This window comes from Haliotis asinina, chromosome 15, assembly GCF_037392515.1.
Source record: "Haliotis asinina isolate JCU_RB_2024 chromosome 15, JCU_Hal_asi_v2, whole genome shotgun sequence".
In the NCBI taxonomy this organism is placed as follows: domain Eukaryota; kingdom Metazoa; phylum Mollusca; class Gastropoda; order Lepetellida; family Haliotidae; genus Haliotis; species Haliotis asinina.
Genome location: NC_090294.1, coordinates 48,436,803 through 48,455,042, shown reverse-complemented (window position 1 = coordinate 48,455,042; position 18,240 = coordinate 48,436,803). Strand labels below are relative to the sequence as shown.

General features: G+C 39.2%; 1 protein-coding gene across 1 annotated transcript in view; it reads left to right on the top strand.

Moving 5' to 3' along the window:
* Positions 1–17,140, top strand: part of LOC137265552 (uncharacterized) — a 37,096-nt gene extending 19,956 nt beyond the window's left edge. Inside the window, exon 2 of the mRNA XM_067800969.1 lies at positions 13,966–17,140. Coding sequence (XP_067657070.1) covers positions 14,024–15,235 — 1,212 coding nt within the window. The 5' untranslated portion in view covers positions 13,966–14,023 and the 3' untranslated portion in view covers positions 15,236–17,140. The remainder of the gene's footprint in view (positions 1–13,965) is intronic.
* The last annotated feature ends 1,100 nt before the right edge of the window (positions 17,141–18,240 follow it).

Genomic DNA, 18,240 nt, shown 5'->3' with positions numbered 1-18,240 from the left:
ATCATTGCACACAGACTTTTCTTGACATCTTTCGAGTCGTGTAACTGTTATTCAGTGTTCATCACCGTATTTCATTGAGCGACATAGTATGTCATCGTATTTCATTGAATATCAACGCATTTCACTGTATTTCACTGCATATCAACGTACTGCATCGTTTTTCATTGAACATCATCGATTTCACCGTAGTTCGCATTGAATATCATCGGATTTGTCAGTATACTGAATCGTCACGCAACGCAGTATCGTCAGAGCGCTGTATATCGTGGTTCAATTCTTTTTTTCTCATATATACACACATAGCGAATTGCTTTGTAATAGTCCGCGAATATGTAGAACGTCTCTTCTGGACAACGCGATTTATAATCGTTCGCGGACAAAGAGTAGGAATGTATGTAACTTGACCTACACATTTGTGGTCAGCAACTCGGGAAGGTATTCATCAAGTAGTAGTCATTAATCATAATCCGTGTATATGAATATATTTTGCATCATCAACCAAAATGTGACTGCATGTAGTCCAAGTACTCTGAATGTGCACAACAAGAGATTTGACAAGACAATACATACATCAATATATCGAAATATTTCTGTTGTCTTGTTACCTTGGGACAATTACATATGTAACATCATTATGAATGATCTATGGCCTGTATCGATATGAGCTGTGCTCCATGCATATAGCATTAACTAGGTATTTTCCTGCATTAACACACATGCATAAATCAATATTAGAGGGGCCCTCTCCAACTTGATATAGCTGTGCCAAACTGAAAAAGGAACAAAATATATTAATAAGGTAAATAAACTGGAGGCGCTGCAAAGCTGTATTGCACACGCTAAAGCTGCGCTTCTTCTTTTTTCGCAATGATTTATGAATCATGTAGTAGCGAATTAGTGAGTGAGTGAGTTAATATTTATCGTCACATCGGCAATATCGCAGCCATATCCTGACGAGAACAATACAAGAAAACATGATATACATCAATAATTCTTGAAACAATCTAAAAACTGTTGACAAAAAGCAGCAAAACCACTGGTGTACCACAGACAACCATTTAAAACTAGTAATGATATCTAAAACAGTTTAATTACTGCGGACACTACAATATAAAAACGGGCTATAGATTGCCAACAACTGTGGGTAGATCACCATACTAGGGACCATGGGGACTTTCATTACTTTTGCTACCTGTATTGACCCTAGCTGGATTTACATCATCCGAGGCACCCGTGGCGAGCCACCTCCTCGTGGTGGGTGCTGGGTAACGCCAAGAGCTCGCCAACACCCCTGTTGTGGACCCGGGGGCATATTTGGTCCACCAACCCGTTTGCCGTGGGTTGCGGCCCTGTGTCGGTGGAGGACGGGAGTCTGGGGGTTGAGGGCGCTGGGGGCCTGTAATCGTGCTCCCTTTGCCCAACACACCCCTTTGACCCTTACTTCACCTAGACGGGTGGTTGAATGGGCCCGGTTCAACCAATCGGCTGGTCATGCCGAGCCCTGAGCACTATATTTCGTTGCTCAATAACTATTTGGCTTGGACACAATGTTGACATAATTGGTTTTAAGTATATATTGTATGATATATGAATTTTCAAATTTGATAAAATTTGCCTAGATGCTGGTGCCAGAAGGCGATGGCTCATGGGCCAATCTGGTAGACTGATTACTTGTTTAATCCTTCTGCTGGAGTATATCATCCCAGTATCCTTGGTGCTGCAGGTCGGAGATCCACTTGTAGATAGCATTGTCTTTATGATACTCGGTGGTGGGTGGGGAGCTGGGATGATGAATCTTATATACATTAACATGGAACCTGAAACCCCCCTGAGAAAAAAACGTCAGCTTGATAATGACCCAAGCACAAATGACAGTTATCGACCATTGAAACAGGTAGACTATTGGCCGAGATTTCTAGTGATAGAATCTGTGGATAAAAAACCAATTAAACTCAATCCGTTTGCTGTTTCCAAAGCAGTGTATGGTATTGCAGGAGACGTGAAAAATATCAGGAGACAGAGATCTGGGTCGTTACTCATAGAATGTAGTAAACGACAACAAGCAACCAACCTGCTGTCAGTTGATACGTTGGCCGGATGCCCTGTTTTAGTGTCAATCCATCGTACACTGAATTCAAGTAAAGGCATTGTCAGGGATCGAGATCATCTTTTAGAGAACATGACGGAGCTTGACATCATGGTTGAACTGAAAGATCAAGGTGTCACGCACGTGAAACGTTTTACGAGGCGTCACAATTCTGAAATAGTTCTCACAAACACATATTTATTGTCATTTGTCTCTCCAACGGCACCAAAGTCAATCAAAGCTGGGTATTGCAATCTTCCAGTTGAAGTGTATATACCAAATCCACTGAGGTGCTTTAAATGCCAGAAATTTGGTCATGGGATAAATTCTTGCTCCAACCGTATTACTTGTGCTCATTGTGGGGAGCAATCTCATGTTACAGAAGACTGTACAAATAACTTTAAAAAATGTGTCAACTGTTCAGGAAAGCATTCCTCCTCATCAAAAGATTGTCCGATATGGAAGAGGGAAATGGAAGTCAATAAAATAAAACATTCTCAAAATATCAGCTATGCTGAAGCTAAGAAGCTTGTTCCCTCTGTTTACCCAAATGACTCTTACGCTTATGTTAGTAAAAGACCACCCACGACTACACTCTCAGTTGAATGTCAGACAGAGCTGACATGGATAAAATCTAATTCTCCTGAACCCATCACAAGTCAAGAATCATTACCACGAGGAGACTCTGCTACTCAGACTGCAGCCATGACGCCATCTCAGCCTCAGCCTATGCCTTTGTCACAGGACTCCGCAAGTCCAAAGACTCAGCTAGATGATAGAAAGTCCTCTGGTCGAAATGTTCATTCCAAATCCAAATCAGATTCGTGTCAGTCAAAAGCTGTACCTGGACATCAAGTCGCACAAACTGTGAAAGGAAACCAAAAACTTACCAGAATCAACCAAAGCGATAGAGTCGCTAAGGGTTCAAAAGATGAGATTCAGCTTTTTAATAAGTTTGGGTCCCTCGAAGATATGGATACGTCTGAACTTATCCATCACCGGACAGGGAGTTTATCGCCTTCTAGATCAAGGCGTGGTAGATCACCAATAAATGCACCAAAGTGATGAATCATTCACCAAATATAGTGCAGTGGAATTGTAGAGGGGTAAGAACCAATTTTAATGAATTGCAGTTATTGGTCCAAGATTTTGCACCACGAGCAATATGTCTGCAGGAAACGCATCTGAAAGAAACAGATCTTTTTAAGTTACGTCAATATGATGCGTATCATTATTTTTCACCTCCGGGTGACAGAGCCTCTGGGGGATCGTCAATACTTGTCAAACAAGACGTTATTCATAGCCCTGTAACTCTTACAACGAATCTCCAAGCCGTTGCAGTGCGACTTACTCTTCACGTTGCACTTACATTATGCTCTTTGTATATTCCGCCTTCTTCAGCACTCCAACTATCTGATCTACAATCTCTCTATGATCAACTTCCGAAACCGTGCCTTATAATGGGTGATTTGAATGGCCACAGCCCACTCTGGGGTGGTACAAATACAAACAGTAAAGGTAAAATACTGGAAGATTTTATATCCAATAATGAACTCTGTATATACAATGATGACTCAAATACATATCTGCATCCTGCAACAGGCACCTACTCTTCTCTAGATTTGTCTCTTGCAGACTCTAATCTACTTCATGAATTTGATTGGACAGTCCACAATGACCTCTGTGGAAGTGACCACTTTCCAACTATTTTATCAGAAATTTCCCCATCTGAAGCTCCATCTTACACAAGATGGAATTTTTCTAAGGCAGATTGGTCCTTATTTAAAACATTGTGCTCATCTAAACTCCAACCTTCATGTTTCAGTCAAATACGTGATAAAATTCAGCGTTTTTCTGACGTTTTAAATGAGATAGCTGCAGTATGCATACCACAATCCTCTACAAATCCACATGTACGGAAGCCGTGGTTTAACACAGACTGTAAACAGGCCAGAAAGGCGAGGAAAAGAGCAGAGAATTATTTTCGAAATCATCCAACTGTCCATAACTTAAATAAGTTTAAAGTACTAAATGCGAAGGCACGTCGCACGTTCAAACAAAACAAACGGCAGTCCTGGAGGAACTATGTCTCCAGGATTATTTCACGCACACCAGTGTCCAAGGTATGGAACATGGTTCAGAGAATAAAAGGCAAAGGTTCGAAATCTACTGTTCACCATCTCAAAGATGGTGATAGGTTGATTACTGACACATCTCAAATTGCCAATAAACTTGGCGAAACGCTTGCCAAAAATTCTTCATCAGAAAATTATGTTCCTGAATTTCAGAGATACCAGAAGTTACAGGAAAAGAAAAACCTTAATTTTGAATCAAATAATGGTGAAGATTACAATGAAGTGTTTTCCTTAAATGAGCTACATACAGCTCTTGAGCAAGCTCACGACACAGCAGCGGGTGATGATAATATCCATTACCAGCTACTGAAACACTTACCGGAACCATGCCTATTGACACTTTTAGATATATTTGACAAAATATGGACGTCTGGAGAATTTCCTCCTTCATGGCGTAATGCTATTGTAGTTCCAATACCAAAACCTGGTAAGGATCATACAGATCCATCAAATTACAGACCGATATCGCTTACTAGCTGTGTCTGCAAAACCATGGAGCGTATGGTGAATAACAGATTGGTTTGGTATCTTGAAACCAATAACCTAATAACAAATATTAAATGTGGTTTCAGGAAAAATCGTAGTACTATTGATCATTTGGTCCGTTTGGAATCCTTCGTTAAAAATGCTATGGTCAATAAACAACATGCTGTATCAATTTTCTTTGATCTTGAGAAAGCTTATGATACAACCTGGAAGCATGGCATTTTGAAGGATTTACATGAGTTTGGTTTGAGAGGCCGTTTGCCTCTTTTTATATCAGAGTTTTTAAAAGACAGGCAATTTCAAGTCCGAGTGGGTTCAACCCTGTCTGATCATTACAATCAGGATCAGGGTGTCCCACAAGGCAGTATTTTGTCCGTCACTTTATTTAGTATTAAAATCAACAGTTTATCCAAGGTTTTAAATGATTCGATTGATGGATCACTTTTTGTGGATGATTTTAATATTTCGTGTCGTGGTAAAAATATGCATACTATTGAACGACAACTGCAATTGTGTTTAAATAAGATAAATAAATGGTGTCTTGAGAATGGTTTTAAATTCTCAAAGTCGAAAACTAATTGTGTACACTTTTGTAGGAAATATAAACCGCATAAGGACCCTGAACTATATTTAAATGGCACTCCTATCAAAGTCGTAAAGGAGGCAAAATTCCTGGGTCTAATATTTGATTCTCACTTAACCTTCTTGCCACATATTAAATCTCTTAAAGCTAAATGCCTGAAAGCACTGGATTTGTTAAAGGTTGTTTCAAACTCAAAGTGGGGAGGGGATCAGACTACCCTCCTTCACTTATATAGATCATTGATACGGTCTAAACTTGATTATGGCTCCATCGTTTATGGCGGAGCCTGCAAAAGCAACCTAAAACTTTTAGATTCTGTCCACCACCAAGGTCTAAGACTTTGTCTTGGATCTTTCAGAACTTCACCTGTTGACAGCCTTTATGTTGAGGCTGATGAGCCATCTCTTGAGCAGCGACGTATAAAATTAGCTTTACAGTATATCACAAAACTATGTTCCCATGAGTCAAACCCTGCATATGACTGTGTCTTCAATCCTCTCTATGAGGATTTATACAATAAGAAATCTTCACTTGTTCCGCCTCTTGGTTTAAGAATACAACCACTTATTTCTGCTGCCGGCATTGAGCTGGATCATATAGCTCCCTCCCGTCTTCTTTCTTCTCCTCCTTGGCAATTGGTTAGGCCACAAGTCGACCTAACATTAACTACATTTAAAAAATCAGAAACAAATGCATTACAATATAAACAAGAATTTAATCAATTGAAACATAGATACAGCAATTATAAATCCTTATTTACAGATGGGTCCAAGGATGGTGGCGCAGTGGCTTGTGCCACTGTCATTGGATCCAGAACAATATCTTCTAGATTACCAGATAATAGTTCTATTTTTACAGCAGAAGCTAACGCCATATTGACAGCTCTTAAATATATTCAAAGACACCCTAAACATAAACAGTATATAATCTATTCCGACTCTCTTTCTTGCCTTCAGGCTATTAAAAATATTTCTTGTAAACATCCACTTTTAATTGATATTATTGAATTGTATAATAATCTTGCTACTGGCCAATACGACATCGTTTTTTGTTGGTTACCCAGCCACGTTGGCATTTCTGGTAATACAATGGCCGACCTTGCTGCTAGAGCAGCACTCAACAAATCTGTGACGCCACTTCCTATTCCATACACTGACTATAAAGCTATCATTAGGTCTTACATCCGTGATCTGATGCAGAAGAGGTGGGACACTCAAGTAGGTATCAACAAATTACATGAAATAAAACCGTACATTGGTTACACCTACTTGGGTTGTCAGTCCAGATTTGAGGAGGTTATCATGCGACGATGTCGTATTGGCCACACACGATACACACATGAATATTTGTTTAAAGGTGAAGATCCTCCGTTTTGTATCCCTTGTAATGAAAGAATCACAGTCAAGCATGTCTTGCTTGACTGTGCTGAATATTCCATCACAAGGGATAATTTTTTTAAATCAAGAACTATGAAGGATCTTTTTAGTAATGTTAGTTATCATTTAATCATTGCATTTTTAAAGGAAATAGACCTGTTACATGACTTGTAAATAGATAAATATTTTATGATTGGAAGTTGAATTAGCAACTAAGATTGTTAGTGGCTGTATCCTCGAAGGGGGTTGAAATACCGTAAAATTATTGTCCTCCTGAGAGGGTACGTAAGTCCCAAACAGTTGAAGTCAGATTTAATCTTTCACATTTTTAGTCGTAGAATATGTGTAATTTTAAATTGTGGCTAATCTTGCATACAGTCGCCAGCAGCTGAGGGGATGGTGTAAATCCAACTAGGAACCATGCAGGTAGCTGAGGTACTGTAAGTCCCCATGGTCCCTAGTATGGTGATCTACCTTCGGTTGTTGGCGATCTATGGCCTGTTTTTATATTGTACTGTCCAAATGGTGATAATAGTAGCTTTTAAGTTTCTACGCTAGTTTTAAATACCAACTGTGATAGTCTAGTGGTTTTACTGTCCTTCGTCGACAGGTTCTTCATAATATGCCTATATATTCCTTTTTATGTCACGTATGTTCTCGTCACAATATGGCTGCAATATTGCCGACGTGACGTTAAATGATAACTCACTCACTCACATCATCCGTTCAGCTGTTAGCAATTTCGTCATATCTAGCCATATTTTAAAACTACACGTATGCTACGAGTAAAACAGTGGAGAGCTTTAATTTACTTCGAAAGTTATGGGACTTACAATAATTTTACTGTACTTTAACACCCCCTTGGGGATACTGCCACTAACAATGTCAGTTACTAATAGAAACTTCCATTCGTAAAATATTTATCTATTTACAGCTCAGACAACAAATCTAACTCTTTTAAAAATGCAATAATTAAATGAGAACTTACGTTACTAAAAAGGTCCTTCATAGTTCTTGATGTAAAATATTTATCCCTTGTGATGGAATATTCTACACAGTCAAACAAGACATGCTTGACTGTGATTCTTTCCTCACAGGGGATACAAAACGAAGGATCTTCACCTTTTAATAGGTATTGATGTGTATACCTGGTGTGGCCAATACGGCATCGTCGGATGATGACCTCCTCAAATCTGGACTGACAACCCACGTAGGTGTAACCAACAAAGGGTTTTACTGCATGTAATGTATTGATACCTACTTGAGTGTCCCACCTCTTCTGCATATCTTCTTCCCGGATATAAGATCTGATAACAGCTTTATAATCTCAGTAGGGGATAAGAAGTGATGTCACAGATTTGTTCAGTGCTACCTTCGCAGCTATCGGGTAATCTAAAAAATATTGTTTTAAATCCAATGACAGTAGCACAAGCCACTGCGCCACCGTCCTTGGATCCGTCTGTAAATAAGGATTTGTAATTGCAATATTTATTTTTTAGTTGATTATATTCTTGTTTATATTGTAATTCATTAGTTTTTGATTTTTTAAATGTAGTCACTGTAAGGTCTACTTGTGGCCTAACCAACTGCCAAGGAGGAGAGGAAATCAGACGGGAGGGAGCTATGTTGTCTAGTGCTATGCCAGCAGCAGAAAGGAAAGGTTTCACTCTTAGTCCAAGGGGCGGAACAAGAGAAGACTTCTGGTTATCCAAATCCTCATACAGAGGTTTAAAGACACAGTTAAATGCAGGGTTTGACTCGTCGGAATATAATTTGGTTATATATTGTAAAGATAATTTTATACGGCGTTGTTTAAGAGATGGTTCATCAGCCTCAACGTACAGGCTGTCGACGGGTGAAGTTCGAAATGAGCCAAGACAGCCTTAGACCTTGATTGTGAACAGAATCTAAAAGTTTTAGGTTGCTTTTGCAGGCTCCACCATAGACGATGCACCCGTAATCAAGTTTTGAACGTATGAATGATCGATAAATTTGCAGGAGGGTAGCTTGATCCCCTCCCCACTTACAATTAGAAATGACTTTCAACAAGTCAAGGGCCTTCAGGCATTTAGTTTTAAGGGACTTAATATGCGGTAAAAAGGTTAAATGGGAGTCCAAAATTATACCTAAGAACTTAGCTTCCTTTACCACTTTGATGGGAGTGCCATTGAGAAATAGTTCAGGGTCCTTATGCAGCTTATATCTTCTACAAAAATGTATACAATTAGTTTTCGATTTAGAAAATTTAAAACCGTTTTCAAGACACCACTTGTTACTTTTGTTTAAACACAACTGCAGTTGTCTTTCAATAGTATGCATATTTTTACCGCGACAAGAAATATTTAAATCATCCACAAAAGTGATCCATCAATCGGATCATTTCAGACCTTAGATAAACTGTTGATTTTAATGGTAAATAAAGTGACAGATAAAGTACTGCCTTGTGGGACAGCCTGAACCTGATTATAATGATCAGACAGGAGAGAACCCACTCGGACTTGAAATTGTCTGTCATTTAAAAAGTTGTAAATAAATTGAGGTAATCGTCCTCGCAGTCCAAAGTCATGCAAATCTTTCAAAATGCCATATTTCCATGTAGTGTCATAGGCTTTTTCAGTGATCAATGGTACTTCTGTTTTTACGAATACCACACTGAATATCTGTTATGAGGTTATTGGTCTCTGAGTACCAAACTAGTCTATTGTTTATCATTCGTTCCATGGTTTTGCGAACACAGCTTGTGAGAGAAATTGGTCGCTAATTTGAAGGATCAGTATGATCACGTCCAGGTTTAGGGATTGAGACTACTATAGCATCTCGCCATGAGGACGGACATTTTCCCGAAGTCCAGATGTCATCAAATATATTTAAAAGGGTTTCTAAACGAGATTCTGGTAAGTGTTTCACGAGTTGATAATGTATATGATCAGCTCCTGAAGCAGTATCATGAGCTTGTTCAAGAGCAGTATGAAGCTCATGAATAGAGAATATTTCATTATAATCTTCACCATTATTTGAACTGAAATTTATAGCTTTCTTTTCTTGCTGATTTATATATTTCTGAAATTCGGGCACATAATTCAGGTGTTGAATGCTGGATTTAGTGCCCTTACCCTTGATTTTCTGAATCATGTTCCATACTTTTGATATCGGCGTACGTGCATTGATCTTTGATACATACGTTCGCCAAGAATGGCGTTTACTTTGCTTAAAAGTACGCCGAGCTTTGGCATTAAGAATTGTATATTTGTTCAAATTGTGGACCATAGGATGGCGGCGGAAATAATGTTCAGCTTTTTTCCGTGCCTTCCGAGCCTGTTTGCAATCATCGTTTCAAATATGGGAAGTTGCGGAGGACTTAGGGATACACTCATTGGCTATGTTCTTCACCTCATCAGTAAAACACCTTATACCGTCAGCAACATCAGTGAAAAGTTCAGGTTTAAGTTTGTCAGCCATTTAAACCACCCATGAGTATACATGGTTTGGGTAACTGATCGTAGAGAGTTTGTAGATCAGCCTGCATAAGTGTTGATGAAGGTGGAATGTACAATGAACATAAAGTAAGCGTAATGTTCAAAGTCATTCGCACTGCAACCGGTTGAAGATTAGTTTTGAGTTTTACAGGACTGTGAATAACATCATGTCTTACAAGGATTGAAGATCCTCCAGTGGCTCTATCACCAGGTGGGGAAAAGTAATGATATGCATTATACTGACGTAAGTTAAAATTATTTGTCTGCTTTAGATACGTTTCTTGCAAGCAGATTGCTGATGGTGTGAAGTCTTGGACTAATAGGTGAAGCTCATTAAGATTAGTCGTTAGGCCCCTGCAATTCCACTGAATGATATATGAAGAAACTATTTCTTTGGGGATTTATTGGGGATCTACCCCTTGATTTCCTTGAGGACGATAAGCTATGTGCCCTACTTTGGATGTTTTCGGACACACCCATGTCCTCTAAGGATAAAAAATTATTAAAAAGTTTGATGGTGTCATTTGATCCTTTGGAGGTTCTGCCACTTTGACATTTTTGTATGTCATTTTTGGTCTTGATTTTATTTTTGGTAATATCTTTCCCATTATTTTGTGATTGACGTTTAGGCATAGGCTGTGATGATGAGGACGATTGTTCTTGAGAAGATGACCGTGATTGAAATGGAGCAAGTGTTTTTGGAAGTGATTTAGAGGTCTGGGTCGACAGGTTGGGTGTGTATATTTCAGGCTGCTCTGTATCAACCCATGTCAGATCAGTTTGGCGCTCCATTGATGTAGTGGATACAGTTGCTTTGTGACTGACGGCAGAGGGGGTTCTCGTAAATGAGGCATAAGAAGTGGTCTGGTCTGTTGGGGAAAGAACAAGTTTCTTGTCATCAGCAAAACTAATATTTTCCGTGAATTTAATTTTGTTCATTTCCATTTGTTTAATCCAGATGGGACATTGTTTATGGAAAGATGAATGTGCCCCACAGCAGTTTGCACATTTTTTAATGTTGTTATTGCAATCCTCAGTAACATGAGTTTTCTCACTGCAATGAGCGCATGTTACCGAGTTAGTACAGGTAGTGACACCGTGTCCATACTTTTGACATTTGAAACATCTCAGTGAATTAGGAATATAGGTATCAACACTGAGACTGCAATATCCTGCTCTAATTGATTTTTGGAATTGTTGGTGAAGAAAAATGGAAAAGATGAGTATTAGTAGGTTTATTCGTGTTGTAAATCTTTTGACAAAAATCACTCATTGCTCTTTCATTTCTGCCGCTATATCAAGTTCTGACATATCAGAAAACAGTCGATCTCTGTCTCTGACAATCCCTTTGCTCGTATTCAGAGTCCTGTGAGGGGAAATGGAGACCGGAACTCCAACGAACAACTCGGTAGACATCAGGTTGGTGGATTGTTGTTTTCGATTACACTCTATAAGGAGAGAGCCTGAACGTAATCGTCTGACCTTTCTGACCTCACCAGCAATACCATGTATACCTTTTCATACTGCAAAAGGGTTTAATTTAATAGGTGATTTGTCAAGAGTTTCCATAACGAGAACTCGTGGCCAGTATTCGATTGAGCTGGACGGTCGAGGTTCATCATCATCATCATAGTCATTGTTTCTTTTTAGGGAGGTTGTGTAAGCCATGGGTAATGTAGTATGGTTCATCATCTGAGCTCCCCACCCACCACGGAGTATCACAAGGACAATGCTTAAACAAGTGGGCCTCCGACTTGCAGCATCAAGGATACTCAGATAATATACTCTAGCGGAAGAATTATAAATAACTAATCCACTAGATTGACCCATGAGCCACCGCCTTCTTGGCATAAGACTCTAGGCAAAGTTCAAATACATATTAACATATTTCAAATTCCAAATCATTGCACTGTAATAATAAGTCCAAGTCCGAAAATCAAACAATTCCAAATAAGATTTGTGCATTGACATAAACACAGTCCATACACAGGGCTTGGCATGAACAGCCGACTGGTTGAACCGGGCCCATTCAACCTCCCGTCTAGGTGAAGGAAGGGTCGAAGGGGTGTGTTGAGCGAAGGGAACGCGGTCACAGACCCCCAGTGCTCTCAACCCCCAGACTACTGTCCTCCACCGACACAGGGCCGCAACCCACGACAAACGGGTTGGTGGACCAAATACCGCCCACACCCCCCCCCCCGGTCCACAACGGGGTTGTCGGCGAGCTCTTCGCGTTACTCAGCACCCACCACGAGGAGGTGGCTCGCCACTAGATGCAACTAGATGCAACTAGATGTCTGTGCCAAGGAAATGATATTAAATTCATAACATTTCCTTCTTTGTCAAGTTCAAAATTCAGACAACCTAAAACGAATTTTAAAAGATCACTACTTCATAAATAAGTTCAAACCAATGTTAAACCTTTGTGAGCTTTGAACTTGTCACTCTAGAACTTTGTCCCTACTGTGACATCATAATGTATATATAATGACGTCATACTGTAACTGCTACAATCTCTCTGAAGATACATGTTGGAGTAAAAGGCATTCTGTTTGTATTTATGACTAAACATCTTTAATACTTTTTACATTTTGTACGTACCTACCTAACTATCCGCGTACCTACCTACGTACCTACCTACCTACCTACCAACCGAATGCTGAATCTGCAAAGGAAAAATCCCGAATGTGAAGAAAAATTCAGATTCAGGATTCAAATATGGATAACTGCAGTTCATTTGTTTATGTTTTTAAGACACCCAGGGGGAAAAAACGGGATTCAAATGCCCAAACCCGAATGTAAAGACAACTCAAACTTGAGGTTCAAAATTGGAAAACTGCAATTTACTTCTTTATGTCTTTAACATACCCTGGGCTCACCAACAGCACTTAGTACACTTGAGTGAGTGAGTAAGTGAGTGAGTGAGTGAGTTTCACATCGGCAATGTTTCAACCATATCGTGACGAGAGCAAAGGACAACTCCCGAATGTGAAGAAAATTCGGGGTTAAGATTCAGAGTTCAAACACTGAGACCCGAACGTTGATTCGAATCCCGAATTTGAAAATCAACCCTACCTACCTACCTACGTATGAATCTGCAAAGGGAAACTCCCGAATGTGAAGAAAAGTCGGTTTTAAGATTCTGGTTTCAAAGGCTGAGACCCGAACGTGGATTCGAACCCCGAATTTGAAAAATAATATTCACAAACCCGAATCCTTAATCCGTTTCTAACGTCATGTTGCTGGCATTTTTATGCCTAACTGGCAGTTATTCAGATGTTACCTTTTCGTTTGTGACGTGTCGCGAAAACAGGCCGTTAAGGCTCAACTGCAAAACGTTCAGGCGTAATAGTTTTGCTATGTTTCAGTTTTAAGAGCTAAACGTTTAACTGGTCGTCTGTAGTTTGATAGTACTTTCTTACTCTGTGTGTGTGTTCTTATTTGCTGGTTTTAGCATCGAAAACACGTGTATTGCGTTGTATTTCGAGACAAAACGTTACTGAATAAGGGCTATATGAAAATCTGTTTACTCACTCTCAGGTAATTGATGATACCAGATTTCAGGAGGAAATGGGTGTTTCTTGCCCAACACAAATACATTAAAAGAGTACTTGAAAGGTTCACCTGAGAAAGCAGCAAAGACATATATGGTCTTGGATTCGATTGGGGGCTGAGGGAAACATTCTATTCGTGCGGGGTGTGTCGCCACGTGATTAAGTAGCTTTTGACGTGACATATCTTTTCCTTAGTGAAAATGGACATGGCTACGTTTCTTAGTTCCTTCTTGTGACAGCAAAACAATGAGCATTTTAACATATTTCAGGACTGACAGAGACCAAGCAGTCACAAAGGTAATCTGTCGTAAGAAGTCCACCTCAACGATGTCCATTCGTCTATTCTCTTCAGCGATACTAACACACCTAAGGTTACACAAAATATCTGTATTTGCACCTGTACGATACTCCAGAGGATTCGCACCATTTGGTAAACCGGGAAGCGGAAATTACGGAAGAACACTTGGAAAACAAACAGTTGGCTTAATGGAACTATTACGAGACAAGATTTTGAACAGGGTCAAATCCATTCCTTTTAATGCCAAAGATTCAGTGTTTAGCATAGGCGACTATGGGGCAGCTGATGGTTCTGCTTCCGTGCCTTTCATTGGGCAGTTGGTGGCAAATCTGAAAGATCAGCATGGCCCAGAGGCTCAGTTCCAGGTCATCTATGAAGACACTGAAGTGAATGATTTCAATTCACTTTTCAAACGTGTTTCGGGAATAATTCCTGATCCTCAAGTGTACCTTCCGGACATGGATAACGTCTATGTTCTTGCTTCTGGAACAGACTTCTATAAACAATGTGTACCTTCAAATTCAATGCATTTTATTATGTGTATGATCTCTTTGCACTGGTTATCGGAGACTCCAGTGAAGTATAATAACTCACTTTACAAATACCCTGAAAGTAGTGCTGAGGAGAAGATTGCTTTAGATCGACAAGCTGAGATAGACCTGGAAACCTTCTTACTTTTGAGAAGCAGAGAAATGAAACAAGGCGGACTCCTTATTATTTGTGCTGGCTGTGAGATTAACGATATGAACACTGGCGAAGTCAAGTATCTTTCAGACACACTGTTGACCTTTCTCACTGAGATATGGAAGGAATATAGAGACTCCGGGAAAATCTCAAACGACGAATTTTTGAATACAAATTTATCCCTTTGCTTTCGTAATATGGATCAGCTGAGAAAGCCATTTGATGACAAATTGTCAGCAGTTTCTAAATCAGGTCTCTGTCTCTTGTCAGCTGAAACTGTTATTATCCCTGACATAGTGTACACCGCTTGGAAGGATAAGAAAGACAAGAAAGGAATTGATGACCGGGAGGAGTTTGCCAGACTGTACGTAGCCACCCATAGGAATTGGGGTAACCACACTTTTCTGAATGGCCTCTCAGACAGTCGCTCACAGGAGGAGAAAGAGAAGATTGTTGATGGTTTCTATGACAAAGTTGAAAAACGAATGTCAAAGATCAACCCCGAAGAAATAAAGGATGATTTTAGGTTCATATGTCTCGTGGTCACAAAGAAGTAGTTATTTCACAGCCATATACACATAAAGTCTGATAACATACACATACGCTCTTGCAAAGGAACTGTAGTACTGTCGTTGTCCACGTCCAATATCCGAAGCCAAGCATTGCACCTACCCCACTGAAGACCAGAACCTCTGGAGCACACCGACACAGACAACACAGATAAAGATGAACGTGAACAATTTTTTGCAGTTCTGTTCTTACCTGCTCTTGACACATTTGCATTATATAATGATTTAAAATAGTTTATAATAGTTGTGTCAACATGTTAAGAATCCAGTAAATTACTGTGTGTGAAGTGATGTGCTTTATGTCAATATGATCTAGCGTCAATACACGCAGCCCATTGTGAGAGAAATTGCTAGTAATGGCAGATGCCACAACAATGCGTAGTGTTGGAGAATGTGTTCCCAACCCTATCAACATTGTAAATACAATGCTTAAATTAATACATTGTACAATTTGTTCATACATTGCCGCAAAGCTGAATTCGTTATAAAATGGCTATGTATTTCAGTTGTACCAGGTCAATTAATCAACTATTCTTGGTGAGATGTTACAGTATTGCCCTTTACAAAATGTATTTGGTATATGAGAAATATAAGAAAGATCAGGGATGGGTTTTATGGGCAAGTATGCATCTATCTTACCCTGTTCCAAAGGGTGGTATAGACGATCTTTGACACTGAAATGAACAAAGCTTAACGCTGCTTTTGATGAAATTAATTATAGGATATTAAACGAGCTTCCCCTTTCATATTAAGTTTATGTCCCGAGTGAAATAATTTTGGTTTGTCACGAGCCTTAGCGGGGAACGAGTTTTGTATCCTATTTATTACCCACGTTCTAAAAAGTGAAAATATCGTTAAAAGAAAGCGATGTTTTGCTTTCATATAAAGAACCATATAACGTGTATTAATACATCATACTGTATTTGATTGGAATGTCAACCGCTTCACTCCAGGAAAACGTACGCTGCGTAGAGGCAATGTATTTTCTATACGGCGCCTAATCAGAAGAAAATAAACAAATTAAGACAGAATCAAGTCGTAATCAAAATTTAATTCTTTTCAGTTGAGGAGTTGTTTTCAAAAGCAGTAATATCATTCATCAAAACACTTAAGAAGTGTAAATATTTTGAACCTGACTACGTGACCTAAAGCTTCCCTGAACGTCAGTCGGCCATCACTGTCGGGCTAGTCGTCATGTTGAGAAGTGTTCACAAAAAAGATTCTAGGGAGCATTTAATTAGGCGCGGCTAACTCAACAGGAAAGATGAATGTGAATAACAGGGAACTGTATGTCTCAAATAGTTGAGCTTAATGTTCTTCATCGGAGGACGAGTTACTGTATATAATTCGGCGACGCTTTGCCGAGGATGCCAGTGACGCCTTCTCATCTCGGCTTGGAATTCCCACTTGTCGAGATTCGATGTTTACGTATGTTGAAGACTCCACCGAAAATTGGGTCTGAAAACACAGCCTACAACCTCGAACGAAGACGATTTCAAGCCTATTGTGTTAAAATTCTGGGAAGTGCTTTTTAACCCTTACATAAGAAACCACGGGAGGCATGGCAGTGACAATATGTTTCTGCGGGAGGACGCGAATGGATGCGGCTGAGAGTGGCAGTGATACAGATACAATAGCGCCACTCGTCTATTGATGTGTGTTACTGTGAAGTCCCTACAACATACACGCAGAAGGTATCCAATCTCTTGATAACATTCACAACTCTTCCAACCAACTGACCGTCAATTTTGACGAAATCAATAACTTTTAGGGGCGACGCCATATTTGTTTACACTCATGAGAGGCCTACTAGACGTATTTGTTTACCTATTTTTGTAGATTGTTTTATTTTCGTTTTTATTACAGAAACTTGAGTTATCATAGAATTGAAAATAATGCTAGTAACCACACTAACTGAAATAAATTTTATCTAATTCCATAGAAGTGTTTTCGTTTTACATGCTCTCGGGTGTGAAAACTTGAATGAAAATCATGATTGGAATGAGTGATGAAAGTAGTACCAGTAATGTCAAAGTTCACGTATTAGCCAATCAAATCACTCGAAGGTGTTATGAAACACCTTTACGAAGTACCACGTTGGTAGTAATATATTTTATAACATGTCAGGACTTAAAATAAACATTGATAAGACAAAAGCAATATGGACTCGCTCAAAGGGAAATAGTATGGAAATACTATGTAATGACATTAAGATAGAATGGTAAAATGGTGTGTTTGAAGTCTTGGGAATTAAAGTCCACACACGTCTTAACAGGCTGTGAGTAATCAATACAAGAAAAAGACTACACGAGACAAATAGACTGCTTTCACAATGGAGGAAAAGACACTTGACACTGACTGGTAAAATAACTGTCATAAAAGCTTTAGTGTTCACATGTTCAATACTCTCCCTAATCCTCCCAAAAATTCATTACTTCTTTGGAAAATATCTTCTTCAAATTCATATGGAATGAGAAACCTGATAAAAACAAAAGGAACAATTTGAAAATAAGTGTACAAAAATGGTGGTGTAAGAATCGTTGACATTGTAACCTTTTGTGAAGCTTTGAAAGTAGTTAACCTACGATCACACTGTAGGACAACAACAGATGAAAATGCCTGTAACATTCCTTTCGATGTGATTTTAAAATCTGATTTCAAAAACCTTTATTGGAAGGATGTTTTGAAAGCTTGAATCAAATGTTGTAAAACAGAGTCATGTGAGTTTTGGCAATATTTACGAAATCCCAGCCCAACCACTATGGTTTAACCATAATTTCAAAAACCCAGCACATTACAATAAACACTGGGCAAGTAGAGGCATTCTTACAACTAAGGACCTGTGTGACAATACTGCTTTTCTTGTCCTTTGACAAGCTGAAGGAAACGTATGACATTAAAGGCACATACCGGGGATATTTGTTTTGAGTATACTTCCTGATTCTTGGAAATATACTATTAGACACTAGGGATTCCCCAGTGTTTGATATATT